The sequence below is a fragment of the Cavia porcellus genome, unplaced genomic scaffold (genome assembly GCF_034190915.1).
Source record: "Cavia porcellus strain 051 isolate PalLab524CR breed Dunkin Hartley unplaced genomic scaffold, mCavPor4.1 scaffold_5, whole genome shotgun sequence".
NCBI classification, from domain to species: Eukaryota; Metazoa; Chordata; class Mammalia; order Rodentia; family Caviidae; genus Cavia; species Cavia porcellus.
Genome location: NW_026947488.1, coordinates 78,015,579 through 78,030,872, shown reverse-complemented (window position 1 = coordinate 78,030,872; position 15,294 = coordinate 78,015,579). Strand labels below are relative to the sequence as shown.

At 33.8% G+C, this 15,294-nt stretch overlaps 1 protein-coding gene across 18 annotated transcripts in view; it reads right to left on the bottom strand.

The window, feature by feature from the left end:
• Mbnl1 (muscleblind like splicing regulator 1) overlaps positions 1-15,294 on the bottom strand; it is a 193,491-nt gene that overhangs the window by 94,289 nt on the left and 83,908 nt on the right. For 2 of the 18 annotated variants that reach the window (XM_063249209.1, XM_063249211.1), the window contains exons 2-3: positions 14,493-14,612; positions 11,553-12,090 (exon numbers count right to left, since the gene is read on the bottom strand). The exons of 12 other annotated variants lie outside the window; for them this stretch is intronic. Coding sequence is in view for 2 of the 6 variants with exons in the window: in XM_063249205.1 (XP_063105275.1) it covers positions 14,493-14,498 (6 nt within the window). In the remaining 4 variants the exon portion in view is untranslated. Of the gene's footprint in view, positions 1-11,552; positions 12,091-12,365; positions 12,434-14,492; positions 14,613-15,294 lie in introns of all 18 variants that reach the window. 4 more of the 18 variants (XM_063249205.1, XM_063249206.1, XM_063249208.1 and 1 more) reach the window with 3 other exon arrangements.

Genomic DNA, 15,294 nt, shown 5'->3' with positions numbered 1-15,294 from the left:
TTTACGTGTTCGTACCTCCCTAATAAATAAGGGCAAACACAGCTACTCCTGAAGCACTTACACAATGGAATTAGTCACTTGCATGTGTGTCTCTGAGGACTAAGCTCAGTAGGTGCTTACCACAAGAACCAGTGTGGGATGCAATTAAACAGCCCCAGAGTCCAGTAAGGGAGGAGTCAGGGAAGCACCCCAGAAAGCTGTCTCTCGTATTGAGTTTGAAAGGATAGGCTATCATTAATAAGAAAACAAGGATAGAAAAGATTTTGCAAGCAGAGTCAATGTTGAACAAGCAGGAATATGCAAAAGGATGTGATTTTAAAAATCCAGGGAAGCCGAACCAAAAAAAAAAAAAAAAAAAAAAAAAAAAATTCCAGGAGGCTAGGAAAGAAAGTCTACCACATTAAAGAATAGTTGAAGTGGGTCCAAGAGAAGTAAACAAGGCAAAAAATGTATTTCATTTTGCAGTTCTAATGTAGTCAAAGGACCTTTTTAGGCTTTCCAGGGAACTCTGGAAAAAAATATTTTTGTCCTGGTTTTTGTACAACTGAACTGCATAATTGACATCGTTGACTGACGTAAATGATTATTATGATGAATAACAATTGCAAAAAAATAAACCCGTAAAAGTTATCAGATTTTTATGCACACTACATGTTTCATCTCTATGCATTTTAAAGAGAAATAAAACAAGTATTTTCAAGAGGAAAAGATTTACATAGTTTAGTTTTTTATTTTTATTTTAAACAACACAGAATCTAACATTATGAAAAAAGAGTTTCTATGTCTAAAACACTCTGCTTTTTTGAAAAATGAATTACCGGACATTTATGGAAAAAATAAAGTATATTAGTGTCTCAAGAGTAAGCATACGCTTGGAGCAGTGGTAAACCTTATCAAGGATTTCCGAATCACTGAAATATAATTTGGAAACACAATAATATTTAATGAGGTTTCATCATGTGCAAGAACCTGTTCACATGTTTTTATATGTTTCATTACCTTTAAATTTCTCAAAATCATTCCAGGAAAATATTTTCAGTAATCCAGATTTACATGTAAGACAATTATAGTTTATTACAATGAACATCTGGTCACAAGGTATCTATTCCTGTAGGAAGAATTAAATGCCAGCAGTCTGACTTTTGAGCCCACAATTTTAAGGCTCCTTTTTTTACATACAAAAATGTACTTTTGAAATTGTTACACCATGTATATACAGGTAAAAAAATTATATTTGAGAAATATATCCCAATTGTGAAATTGTATTCTTAATAGAACTTGAATAAACTTTGAATTTAGTAAAAAATGCAACCATTAATGTGAAAACACTTCCAAGTTTTTAACTTTTACATAAGGTTATTATTGATACGAAAGAATCAGGAAACATAATTCAACTATTCTAAGAGATATACGCCTACTGTATTGTGGTTCAGATCAAAATTAGTGATATAAGCTTAATTTATTTGCTTGATATAAAAATACTTGGTAACTATTTGTTTTGTAAGCTTTTGCCTTACAGTTACTTTCTTTAGGCAAATGTTTCCAACTTCTACAATGAATTATGCTTAAATTTCCATTTAGATTCAGAAGCACTCACTTTGAAACTCTAAGTTACAATGTAATGTTTTAACTAGAAAAAAGTCTGATACAATAGCCAGACCTACTTGCTTAAAATCAATTTGTTTTGGAAGCAGCATTTGAGGTTTCCCTATGGTAGCTAGTTAACCTACGGCCTATACACACTATCGTTGGGCAGGTCTGTGTAACTCTTCTTCTGATAGTACTAGCTCTGGAGGTTATTGAAATGTATTTGAGCGCATGAACAGGAGCATCTAATCAATGCACACTGAATAGGAAACGTTCCTTGCTCTCACAAAATTCAGTCAAGGTGGGACATAAAGAAAGCAAAGTTAAGCTAGATGGTTCAAAAGCAATATATAAACGAGTTCAGGCACAAGGTAGTGTCACCTAGGCAAGGATGACGAAGCTCGTGTTCATAAAAGAAAATGTTCTGGAGAATAATCTCACTGGCTGAGTGGCCTGTCTTTTACTTCTGTCTCTCAAGAAGTGTTTGGTTTACCCTCTTTCAACCCCAAACTCTCTAACCCACTTTTTAAAAAATCCCTTCTCAACTTCTTTGAAATACAGCATCATCCATTACCCCTTCTTTAATGATTCTTCACTCTTTTCCTCTCCCTTAATTTCTACACCTTCTATGAGAAGGAAAATTCACAGGTCCAGAATTCTACAACAGTCTCCTCTTCTGTGCTGATTGTCCTTCTGACGTTCACTTACAGCACTTCTCTTCTTTTAATTACTTGATTTCTTTATAGAGTTGTCCAAACTTGTTGAGTCCTTATATACAACTCCCAGCCTACTAGTGACTCATGTTCTTAAAATCTGGTCTGCAATCCAGACTCTATTCCTTCTCAATTCCATTCAGACCTCTTCAGAGATTATTTGTATTCAAAAAGTGCCAGCACATCACATTTTCATCTCTTGTTGTGTCTGTAGCTTTAGCACCATTAACTATTTCCTCCCTGAATATTTTCTGTTACGCCTTTCAGGATAACGTAGATCCTCATTTCCTGCTCATTAACTGTTCATTCTCTGTCACTTGATTTCTCTCCTTTTTGACTGATGATTACAGACATGTTCCAATAACTGTCTGTGGATCCCTTCTGTTGATTTTATATCCTATCGCTGGGTATTTTTGCCTTAACCTGTAGCACGACCAGGTCAATGCAAATGATTTCAATGTCATTTTGTAAATCTGATTACCCCAAACTAAATTAGATAAACGTCCATATTATATTCTCCTTGAAAAGAAATAATATTTATTTGGGCAATGCTCTATTCCTAATTACCCAAACTATAAGCCACGTGGTCATTTTCTACTGACTTTCCACCTACACATGGAGAAAAGAAAGATAAAGCGTAGCATGAAACTCTTCCCATACTCATTTTCGGAGTGTTCTTATTTTTCAACCATCATCTCAATTTTCTTGAACTATCTTCAGTTGGCTGTGTGATTTTACTGTTAAAATTGGACAACTATGAAAGATACAAATTAATTTCTTATTACTAGGATGACTAACGGATTAATCAGAAATGATATACAGCCTCTCTAGCTCAGTAATTTCCTCTAGGCTTAGTAAAAATAGTAAAATCTTTCTACAGTAGAGCACAGATAAAATCAGAAGCTAAGGTTTCAATAAACTGTTTATTCAGAAGTCTGTTTCCATTTATTTTTGTGGTTTTTTTATGTACCAGGAATATAGCATTACATTCAGTCCTACTCATTTACAAAGTAATTATGTTCCCACTTATTCTACTCAATAATTAAAGCCACAAATGTTTTGACTTTTTTCTGTTTACATACCAACAATGAACAAGACAGTATAGGTAAAACAACTTAAAAAAAAAAAAAAAAACTAGCTCCAAAATTCAGTACTAACATAAATAAATGCTATAGCTAGAAATAATTACATAGTTTTCCCTTTAGAATTGTTACTCAAGCATTTCAAATGCTTGTAGAGTGCCTTTCCACACAGTTTACTTAGCACAAGGGAAGCATTTCTTTGGAATGGAGCCCAGGAGAGGCCATGACAGCCAGCACTCTTACTGATATGAACTTGCCTCCCTTAACACAAACCCTTTCTTTCAAATTCTCACCTCAGTTTGTTTCTGCAACCACTCTTTCTGTTCTGAAGTGGTGGTAAGGTTTATTATGTTCTCTATAATCTGTTAAGGCTTCCTATTCTCACAATGATGTTTAACCTACTTCTTCATTCCTTTCTCGAATGGTTAAAAACTTGCAATGACAGTGACTTTTTCTACAGCAAAAATATTTAGTACAGTTTGGGTTTTGATACTATTACTGCCATTGGCTGAATGCTTAAAAATACATAGTTAAGGAATAGATAAGTTTTGTTGTCTGTACCCTATTTTTTCGCCCATTATATTCATTTTCATTTGGGGAGTACATGTGAAACCCTTTTGGACTAAATTTTAAATATCTCATTTTTTAATATCTATGACTTAGATTGAAGGCAAAGAAGTATATGAACTCTTCCCCACATTCCATTATCCTTCTAAATAGATTAACATCTATACTACAAATAGCAGTCACAGAAACAATAATTATACTTCCAAAGTTAATGCTCATGAGAGAAACATACAATTACAGGATAATTCAGCAAAAGACCGGGTGTTTTTAAACTTAACATTTACTATCATATATTGCTTTGGTAATTTCTTCATAAAGAAGGTGAAGAGTTTGCAGAAAGTGCTGCCCAATGGAGAAAGATGGTGAGCATGCTTCAGAGAGCACATGGCATCTATGGAACATCACACACAGTGACAGATCAGTGACAGGGCATCTGTCACTGATTCAAAGTCCAGTACTCTGTATAATATCTTATTAAGTGACCATTAGTCTTCTCTGTTATAAAGCTCCTCGCTTTCAATAAAAACTCCAAATCATGAAGAGCCTTTAATAGAAACAAAGTTATCTCCACAAGGAACAGAACATCTGTGCTGTAGGCAGAAAATGGCCTACCTGAAGATTTAAAATTTGAAATTTAAATTTAAAATGTTTTTGAAATAAAAATTACAACTTAAAAATTATTAAAAGGATCATTTAACTCAACAGTGTTCAGAAAAAATATTTTTTTAAAATAACTTGTCAATTAGTATTTTTAAAATAATCACGTTTTTTATGGTGTTACTTTTCCACTCACTGAAAATATTTTTTTAAAAAATTCCTACTCTACAAAATAAACCTACAGCAAACTCTGAATTGAGATGTCCTTTGTAATGACATCTCTTTCCATATAGCAATCTTAATGTAGTACAGTTAATACTCCTTTAGTATAATGGATGCAATGTTTGTTTGAAAACATGTCATTAAGTCACAATTGCACAAAAAAAGTATAAACTTGGTATCTCAATAATAGACTTTTAAAATACAGTAAAAATTACTTATTTCATTAAGGTGATTTTAAATAAAATTTGGTGTAGAGGCTGAGTAGTGCCACCACACCCAGTGAGATAAATGGGACATGACATGTTTCCAACCCAGGATCAGGAATCAGGAAAACAGCTTGTGAAACCTTTGCTATTTTAGTGTTTTTAATTGGAGACTCTCTGTACTTTCCTCCTGGGCAACCTTCACTTTTTGATGTAGATGATTATGGTGGCTTGAAATAGCTTAGACAAACTTCAAAAGCATAACTGCAGGACCGTATTTTTCTAATCTGAAAATAGTAATACAAAGTTTAATAAAAAAATCCGACATCAGAATTATTCTAGGAAAAACATGTGCTTAATCTGTATCTAGTCACACTGATGATCAGATTTATCCTGTAAGATAATAAAGAATACCTAAAAATCTTCTTAGAAGAATGATGAGGCAATATAGAGAATGAATATCAAGAAGGAAAAAAATGGATGTTTCTGAAAAACATGAATATGGATTAATTATATGAAAGATATAAATATTTATGGAATATAAGGAAAAGACAGTTTAAACAGATTTTGATAAAAGTTCTGATTAAATGACAAAACTGATCTTGGGGGGATACATTTAAGAAAGGTTCCCTAAGTTTTCCAAATGGTCATTATTCTAAGCTCCACTGTCCATTGGCACAAGTTCACTTTCAGTTAACTCTCTCCTTTCATGTATGCATTAAGTTTTGGCAGTTCTGGCCCTACTTTATTACATGAACTTGGTCTCTTGCATTTGACTCCTTGGCTGAGAAAAACTACTACTGCTTTTCAGTTTTACCTTTTTCTGAGACTGTTTCCATCATCCTTATAGCATAAAACAAGAAACTAGTATTAACAAAAGGAATGGCAAACAAATAACAAGAGCATTTTACACTACCTAGTGTATACCAGGCACTGTTCCAAGTGGTTCAGGTTTATCAATTTATTTAATCCTCAGACAATCCTATGATCCTATCACTATTCCCACTTCAATGATTAGAAATTTAGAGCTCAGAAACGTCAAATAACTTACTACAGTAACACAACCAGTTGAATCCAGGGTTTAAGTATATATTTTTGGCTTCAGAGCTGCTATTATTCACTGAGAAACTACAGTAGGACACTTACAATTCTGCTTAGAAATGCTGTGAAGGTTTTTTTTTTTTTTTTTTTTTTTACAAATCTATCTAATGTATTCTAAACATCTTATCCACAGCAGTTTAATAACACTGAGTCACATAAATAGTTATTTTTAAAATATTGGGTTTGTTTCATGTGGCATATATTGTAAAAGTTCAACATTCTTTTAAAAAGTCATATACCAAAAGCCACTGCCACATAAGAATTAAAAAGTGGTAATGATTACCCAACACCACTAACTTTTTAAACATTTTCACTCTTAGCACTGACACTTATTTCTGATGAAAAATTCTGTCTGCATGATTTTCATTTGTACTATGGCCTCACATTTATAAAAGAGTAAAATAGAACAGATTAAACCACCCAGAATACATCTACAACAAAGGATAGTACTCAAGATATCGAAGTTATTTCATATGTAAATAGGCTTTACTACGTGTTTAACTTTTGCTAGTTAACACACATAGCTTCATTACCTCAAAATTACTTTAAAAAGGTTACATGGTGAGTTGCCAAAGTAAACTAGAAGCAGGCATCAGGAAATAAAAACAGGAAAAAGAGGTAAAACATTTCCAATGCACAATAATTATGCTGGACCCATATAACACAGTCATGTTATCAAGTATAATTCTGTCATACAGAACCGTGAAGGCAAAGTTAATGAGAATTTGAGTAATACCATGCAAACCGTGTTCCAGTATGACCCTTACACAGTGAAAGCAAAAGTTTGTCTGTGTAATTCCATCGGTATGCATGGTTCCTGTGACAGCAAAAGAAAAAGAGTATGGCATCTCTGGAACTTATATTCTTTTACCTAATTGTCAAGCAGGCACTATGTAAACAGTATGCTAGTGTTACAAGTAAATATATAAATATCCTTGGCCAGTGAAGTCAGGATAGTGAGAGAAGCCAAATAATTCAGCAGCAAGACTTCTACTGAATAAATATAACCTGGATTCTAGTACTACCTAATGTGACTACACCCAACACGCAGTTTAGGTAGCTCTCGTCAAGACTGGAGCCTCAACTGCTGGTTTAGGTTCTAATTCAAAGGAGAATAAACATAAGAATGAAAATTCTAACATGTTTTTAACAGGATTATTCCCACTATCTGATGACTCCCCCAACATCAGTCACTGGCATCAGCCAAGCTGAAAGAATTGTGTCCACCCCTCCAGTGATACCATCATCCAGTATTTGGATCTCTGATGTCTTTTTCCCTTGCTTTGCCGATCTAGTTTTGGTATCAAGTGGCTGTAGTGAAATATATAGGATCGAAGGGAATAAAAGTTCCTAGCCATCTCTCAATTCTATAATTCTAATTATGCATTTCAATTTTGCATACATACTATATTTTATAGATATTTTATAACAACCATTAATAAATATGATTATTGGACCCCTAAATTGCATTAGTATAATTTAATATTTATGTTAGTGCAATGCAGTATTCCTTTAGTTTTATTCTTAGCTTACAACACAGGGAAAGAACCCTAGAGTATAACTAAATTGCCTAAAATCATATATCTTTGTAAGTAATAAAACTTAAAACCAACTCAGAAAACCTCACCTTCAAAATCTGCCTTATGCTTACTACTCCTGTCTGTTTGCATGACATCTTATTTATTCACTGAAAAGAAGTGTTACAGTCCAGAAAGAACATTTAGTGTCTGTTGTTTGTGGAAAATGCTCGTGTGTACACACACACGTGTGTATGTATGCATGTGTGTTTGTGTTATAGTTTTAGACAGTTTCTGGTAAAAAGGAGTTGGGACTGAATTGACTCAGTTATTTTCTAGCTGTATCACCCTGAGAAAATTACACAGTAACATCAACAATTTATTGGTATTTTCTATATGGTAGCCCTTATGCTAAGTGTCTGGTACACAGACTCACTTTAAATGAACAATTAAATATTCCTTAAAATGATACCAAAGAGACAAGAATCTTCATATTTTGGAAGGTGCTACAGCTGAGGGAAGATACTAAGTGAACTTCCACAGTCAAATGGCCAATGAGGGAACAGTCGCCCAGATGAGAGTTGAGAGGCTTCATGGTACTATCCATGAAGAGGGCAGGAACTGAATTTAAGAGCTAACACTCAGGGCCAAAAGTCATAGCTAGCATGAAGCTCTTAGGCCAAACGTTGGAGCCAGACTCCTTGGGGTTAATCCCAGGGTCAAGCTATCAGTTATTCCATTTCTCTTTGCCTCAGTTTTCTCATTTGTCATGATGAAATAAAAATACTACCTCAGAAGGTTTTCAGGAATAAATAACATGATGATTGTAGTGGGATTGTGAGTAGCAATAAATACAATAATCAATAAACTATTGCTATTAACTAGAAAAGTCATTTTAATTTGGAGTAATCCTGACTTGCTGAGTTTTTGTTTCCAGATTGAAAACAAACAATAAATAGAATTTTTTTTATTTGAAGAGCAAGACACCCCTACGACATCAAAAATGTTAGAATGTATGTTGTCTCACTCCTCTGTCTTTCATTTAGCTGCTCTGACAAACCATGGAACTGTTCTTTTATTTCTTTTCTAGACTGATATTACTAATGAGGCTGAGAAAATTTATTACAGCAATAAAGTAAATAATAAAAAATGCCACACACTTCACATTTCTCATTATACACTGTAAATATTCTGCTCATAATGCACTAGGACACACAGCTCTCATACTCCCCAAGAAGGGAATAGAAATTCATGGGAGAACAAACCAAGGGAATTGACAGTTAAAGTCTCATGAGATGAATGATGCAAACATTCTCTTTAATAATAATTATGACTAAGGCTGGGACTTTAGTTTGAAAACTAGCATTCACTTCTAAGATTACAATAAATTAAATACGTAAGGACTTCATATTCTTTATGAAATAAATATCAAAATTACTCAGAAGTATTTAATTTGAAGAATAAATGTCTTAAAAGAGAACTCAAAATTTACATTCTTGGATTAGTTTAATTTCTCAAATGAACACAGAGTTTTAGAAAAACACAGAACAGATAATGCACTCAGGTCAAAGTTAAGAATAATGCACACTCCTAGCTTAAGATTATACCTGAAATTATTTAAAAAAATGTAAAAAAGTTACATTTTAAAAATTATATGCCCATTAGAAAAGTTAAAACCATTAAGATTTCACTTTTCTACTTTTACATATGAAACCAATTATCTATTTTAATGCACTATAAATATTTCAAAACATCCCATTTCATCATCTTTTGAGGGAATAAAATCTGGATATTTTCAAGTATAAATAAAGTACTTTGTTAAATATCCTTTAGGTTTTGAAAATAAGCATCTTATGTCTTGTGTACTCTCATCAACTTCTCAAAGTTGGTCTGAGCTCAGGCATGGTATAGTCTCCGGTCTGTAGTGAGAAAGGAAAATGCAGAAAGTGTCAACTAGTCAATGACCACACCACTGGTACCTTTCCATTGTTTTGGCTTTAGCCATAGAGCACTGGTTGCTTTTGGTGGGATCACTGGCAGGGCAAAAGCAGGTACTTGGTAATTTAGCAAGCCTGGATTCTATCACACAGAGGGTCCAAGCACAGTTGGGTTTTTCTAACCACACATGGGACCTTGGCTGGTACTGGGGGAATAAGATCCTATTAAAAACTTATGAAAGTAGGTTTAATTACCACTGTTACTTTGCTGGGGTAGCCAAACTTAGAATTACATATGTTAAACATATCCATCCCATCAGTGCTGCCATGTATCAGTTGGGATCATGAAGAATTAAAAATAATCTCCAAACTCATACTATTTTAACATACTAAGAGAAACAGGTATAACATTTTCACATATTTAACATTTTATTTAAAGAAAACAAAATCAAAATTTAGAAAGGAAGAATTATTTGTATCATTATAATACAGGGGGTCCAAGTAAAAAGTACATGAGACTATTACATAACACCTTATTCAGTTCAATTCATATATAGTATATAGATGCTATCTCTTCTTTTTGTTCTATGTTGGTAAAATTTCAAGGGGTAAAATATTAGGTATCAACACAGGGGTCTCTGAAACTTCATGATTTACTCAAAAAGAGAATGTAAACAAAAATCTCTTAAGAGATGTAAGATATTAGGGTATCTGTTCTTTTGCTCATTTGAAACCTCAGGCCTACTTTTGAAATTATATTAAATGACATGCCAATGAAAACAAAATTTACTATTTAAAAGCATCCTAAACAAACTATCAAATACAGGCATATTTCATTTTGTGTGGTTATTTGTCAATATATTTCACTTTAATTTTTAAAACCTAAATTCAAATTGAGTCTTGGATCCAGCCAAAGAGAATCAATTAAAGTATTAAATTCTGAATGAAAAGGAAATGAATAGATTTAAAATCAGAATATAAATCTATATTAACAATGATCTATTAGAAAATGCTCTGATAGCATTTTACAGATTAATGGCTATCAACAGAACCATGGTAAAGAATGAGAGTTGTAAATAAGTAATAGCTCAGCGCTGTTTTGTATTGTTCATTCTAAAATGCACTGATGTCTTTCTTTACTCCTCCCCAAATACCTGAACACAGATCTTTCACACAGGTGATTTACCCCATGTGGTGATTTTTTCCTCCCATAAAGGAGCAGGGGGACAAATCCTTTATGAACCATGAAAAGCAAGCCCTAACAGAAAACAGATGGCTACATTTAGGGTGCTAGACAGTGATTTTGAGAAAAGACAATAATGAATCCTAGTCTTACAAGGTCTGAGCTGCTCTTCTAATTCTTTTTGAATTAATCATGGATTTAGGATTTTGAGTTTGAAGAATTTGAGGATATACTGATTCTATAGTTTTGGTTTGAAATATTAATAGGGAAGTAGATAAAATATAAGCATTTAGTTAAAATAATTATAGTTTTTAAGCATTTTAGAACTCAAGAATTTTCTTACTAGAAAATACACACTGCAATTTTTTGTTTGTTTTTTTTGTTGTTCTTATTGTCCTTTGAGACAATATCTCACTACATAGTTTAGTCTGGCCTTGAGCTCACTTTGTAGCCCAGATTGGTCTGAAACTCACAAAGTACCCTCCTGCCTCAGTCTCTCTAGTGCTAGGATTACAGATGTGTGCCACCACTCCTGGTGTATACCACAGACTGTGAAGGAGAAAAACAGGACTTCATAAACTTGAATTCAAAGAATGAAATAAAATACTTTAAAAATCTCTTAAATACCAACTTACTTTCAATAAGAAATAAAAATATCAACCAAAATTCCTTAAAGAAATACTTCCAATAAGTAGTTCTCCATACTTAAACTCTATTTTTGACTCCATAATCAAACAGCATTACTCAAGGATATTATTTAACTACTAAACTTCATTTATATCAATTCAGGCTACAGATGTGTTTAGCTTCTAGAATAGCCTCCTGGAGAAATCAGATTCTTACCTTTATGTATCTTCTGGAGAAGTTTCTGGGCTCTTTGAGAACTTCTGAGGTCTATGTCAACAGCCATTCTCTTCCTCCCAGGGTCTTAGGGGCTTGGAGAAATCCCACCACCTGCTGCTACCACTGAGTGTGGAGGCTAGGAAAGTTTCAGGGTTTTGCCAGCAAGACCACTGAGCCACAGCCAAAGCTTGGGAAGCCTTAACAACTGAAAGCAAGTGTAGAGGGCAACATGGTACCCAGCACGGGGCTCAATTGTAGCAGCAGGGGAAGGGAATATTCCCCACCCTCACAAGGGTTTAGAGGCAGCCATCCGAAACCAAGGCTTGGTCAATGGACGAGGCCAAGGAAATGGAGACATGACTACACAGCACAAGACCCTGGGAGAAGGGGAATAACCAGCACAGAGCTCAGGTAGCGCCAAAACTCCCCACAAAACAAGAAGCAATGGAGAAAGGCAACAAAATACATGAAGATAGGCCATTCACGCATCCCATAAGAAAGCCAACACAAAGATGAGGAGGGGTATGAAGATCTAGTTCTAGAAAGAAAAGTAAGGAACACACATTACAGCATGCCTGATGTATTGAAGTTAAAAATCTAAAAGTGACAGAAGGTTAATAAATCCTGTCATTACAATCTTTATATCAAAGTTTACAAAAGCATAACAATCCCAGGGTGCTGATCCACAAGGCAACAGACAGTAAATGGCAAAGTTGTCTGCAATTACAAGAAAAAATGGACAGGCAGAGAGAAGGTTAAATGCAACTGGTTTTTAAATTGAAAGATAATCAAATTTTTTAAAGTGAAACATACGTTCTATCAAACATCACTTTCTACTATGATCAGGAGATGGTGAATGACAGAATTTAGCAGAAGAGAAACTGAAGAAAAAGAAGTGGGCAAGGAGTGCACAGTCATGAGAAGAGCAAGAGATGGAAGAGGGAAAAGAGGAACAAAGGAAAATGTGATTAATTTAGTTTTGAAGCACTGTCAGATAAACTACTGATTAAGATTGTTCTGCATCTGTCTGTGCTTCATGGTGTTATACTTGGAGACTCTAAGATCTTGGAATTATAATTCATAGCTCTTCAACTCTTCACAAGCCTGCAGGAGTCAGTCTTGAGCCCACTGAATTTTAAATATTAGACAGCTACAAGAAGACAGGCCCTAACACAATTTACTTTGACCAACTCGATGAAATCAAGCTAGAAACTAAGTTAAAACTCTCACAGGGCTTTAATACTGTACCCCCCCCCATTGTGCTCAAATAAAAATGACAATAACTGAATAACTCTCACTTTTTCAAGACTGGAACTAAGTTAACCATGCACAGTATTTTATACCTGTTTCAGAAACAGCTGAGGAGAAACTCTATTCCCTAATGGCTGTAATATGTGTGTAATTTTCAACCTCATGGAACATCGTTGAAGATGCTCTTCAAACCAAAGAGAAAATAATTATGCTACTTGGTGTCAAGTGGCTCAAGTAATTTTAGAATTATTTGAAATAATCTTCTTTAAGAAAGTTGATTTCCTTTCTTCACTTCCAAAATACATAATGACATACTAAATAAATAAAATTCCTCCTTAGGCAAAATTTACTCATGTTTGATAAGTAAGACATTGCTCTAAAATGAAATAAGCCCCACTACAATATAGTAAGTAAATAGTAAATAAGCTCTTACTACAATATAGTAAGTATTCTTTTAAGCACTCAGTATTTTAAAGGAATTTGAATTTTACAAACGAAAAGGACAAAGAGCCTGACTTTCTATTTGAAGTACCATTTCAATAAACTTAAGATGTTAAGTTGAACCAAAATTTAAAATTGTAAAACACCATCATGTCAACACAATAGCTTTGGATAAGGAAAGATTGGGTGAGCTCCTAGGACAGAAACAAAATGGAAGTTGATCTTTCTTAATGGAATAATTTGACTTTAAAGAATTAACTGTAGTTTATATCTTCCCACAGATTTGCTCCACAATTTTATCTTCAGTATCTAGTTTGCCTAAGAACACAGATGCTTAACAAATAGTTACTGGTGGGTATGGCCACATGGGAAACAGCATCCTTAAAAGGTATATACATGAGGAGGGATCTATGGTCAAAATCAACAAAAGTTTTAAAAATTTAAACAGCTCTCTGCCTGCATTATTTGTCATATCTTTTATTGTTCACTATAAGTTTATAGTTTTTACAAAATATCTACTAATCATGGAATAATTACTCTAGGAAAATCTTAACTATGAACATGTTACTAATCACATATTAAGACTGTCAAAAAGGAGTTCTACAACAAGGAAAGAAAATTTTTGAGTAAGACCTTTGAGATAGTTTATTAAAATACTCACTTTACTAATAAAGCAACTTGCTAAAGAAAACTACCTTGCCTTGATATGTTGATTTTTCCTTTAAAACTATCTAGTAGAAGTATATATTGTACTAATTTGCTTATATAATTATCTTGAATTAAAACAATATTCATAGCCAGAATCATGCATATACAATAATTTTAAATTCTATAATCTACTAATGTAAAAAAGGAGTTCTTTTAGAAATGAGGACAGATACTTGCTTTCAAGTACTAGAAAGTCATTTTTAAAAATTATTATAGATCAAATGAAAAGATTAGAAATTAGTGACTATGAAATTATATGGGAAAACTCTGCTCCATAACTAAAATATCTAACCACCTTCAATATTAGTGTCTTCCAATAGTTATGCTGGGAACAAATCTGAACTTTATATATTAATACAAACACAAGATCACAGAACAAATTACTAATGTGCGTAATAGAGTTCCTTGCTTAAACAAAGTTCTTGATGTTTAGAGCACTACCAGGCATTTTTCCATGTATGCATCTCAGTCTTCAAGAGCAGTTCCCTACCCAAAAAGAATCTTAGAAAACTAGCTCCCCATTTGCCTTATTCAACTCACCAGCATCCATTAGCCAACTCCACGCTTTATCTTCAATAGAAAACATACAGCTTCTTCTTGCCAGGGTGCCATGAAAAGGATCCAGAAGGTTCCCCTTAAACAACATTTCCTGAGTGACTGCTGTAGCACCAAGAGTAAAGGATATGCCAGGTCAGCCACTTTTCCGTCCCAGCAATATTAGCAGCAACAGCAGCAGCAGAAGCTGGAGCAGACCGTTTAGACCCACCTCCTTGCAGGATGCTAGCCAAAGCACTCTTGTTTACATCTACAGAATTTCCAGTATGTTTGCACCTTTCCCACAGAGTGTCAAAACAGGTGTTTTCCTGTGATCATCCTTAAAAATCTGCTCCTCAAAATAGGTGATGTACATACTGTTACTACAAAATTTTAATTTTCTAATTCTATGGAAGAACATGCTTTGAACAAGCTGACTTAATTATACGGAAACCTTGATGAATGCAAACTACTATACTTTCCCTTCACCCTTCCCACCTCATTTCAGTAAGCAAGTGGATTAACCCAAATGTCTTAATAAAAGAAAAGGTATTACCATATAAAATATCGCTACCATGCCTTTTTTTTGTCACCTATTATATAGTACTGTATCTGCCTTCCTGACACAATGTTACTTTGTTTTTTTCAAATACTGTTTTCATAACCTTTACAAAACTCCAAATAGACAGGGAAATAACAAGTGGCATGATCTTTATTGTACAGAGTGATCAATGACTTATTGGCTTCTGTACTTCATCTGCATGTTGAAGGTAGTGATCAGTTGTTTTCCTTTTCAATGGCACTGAAC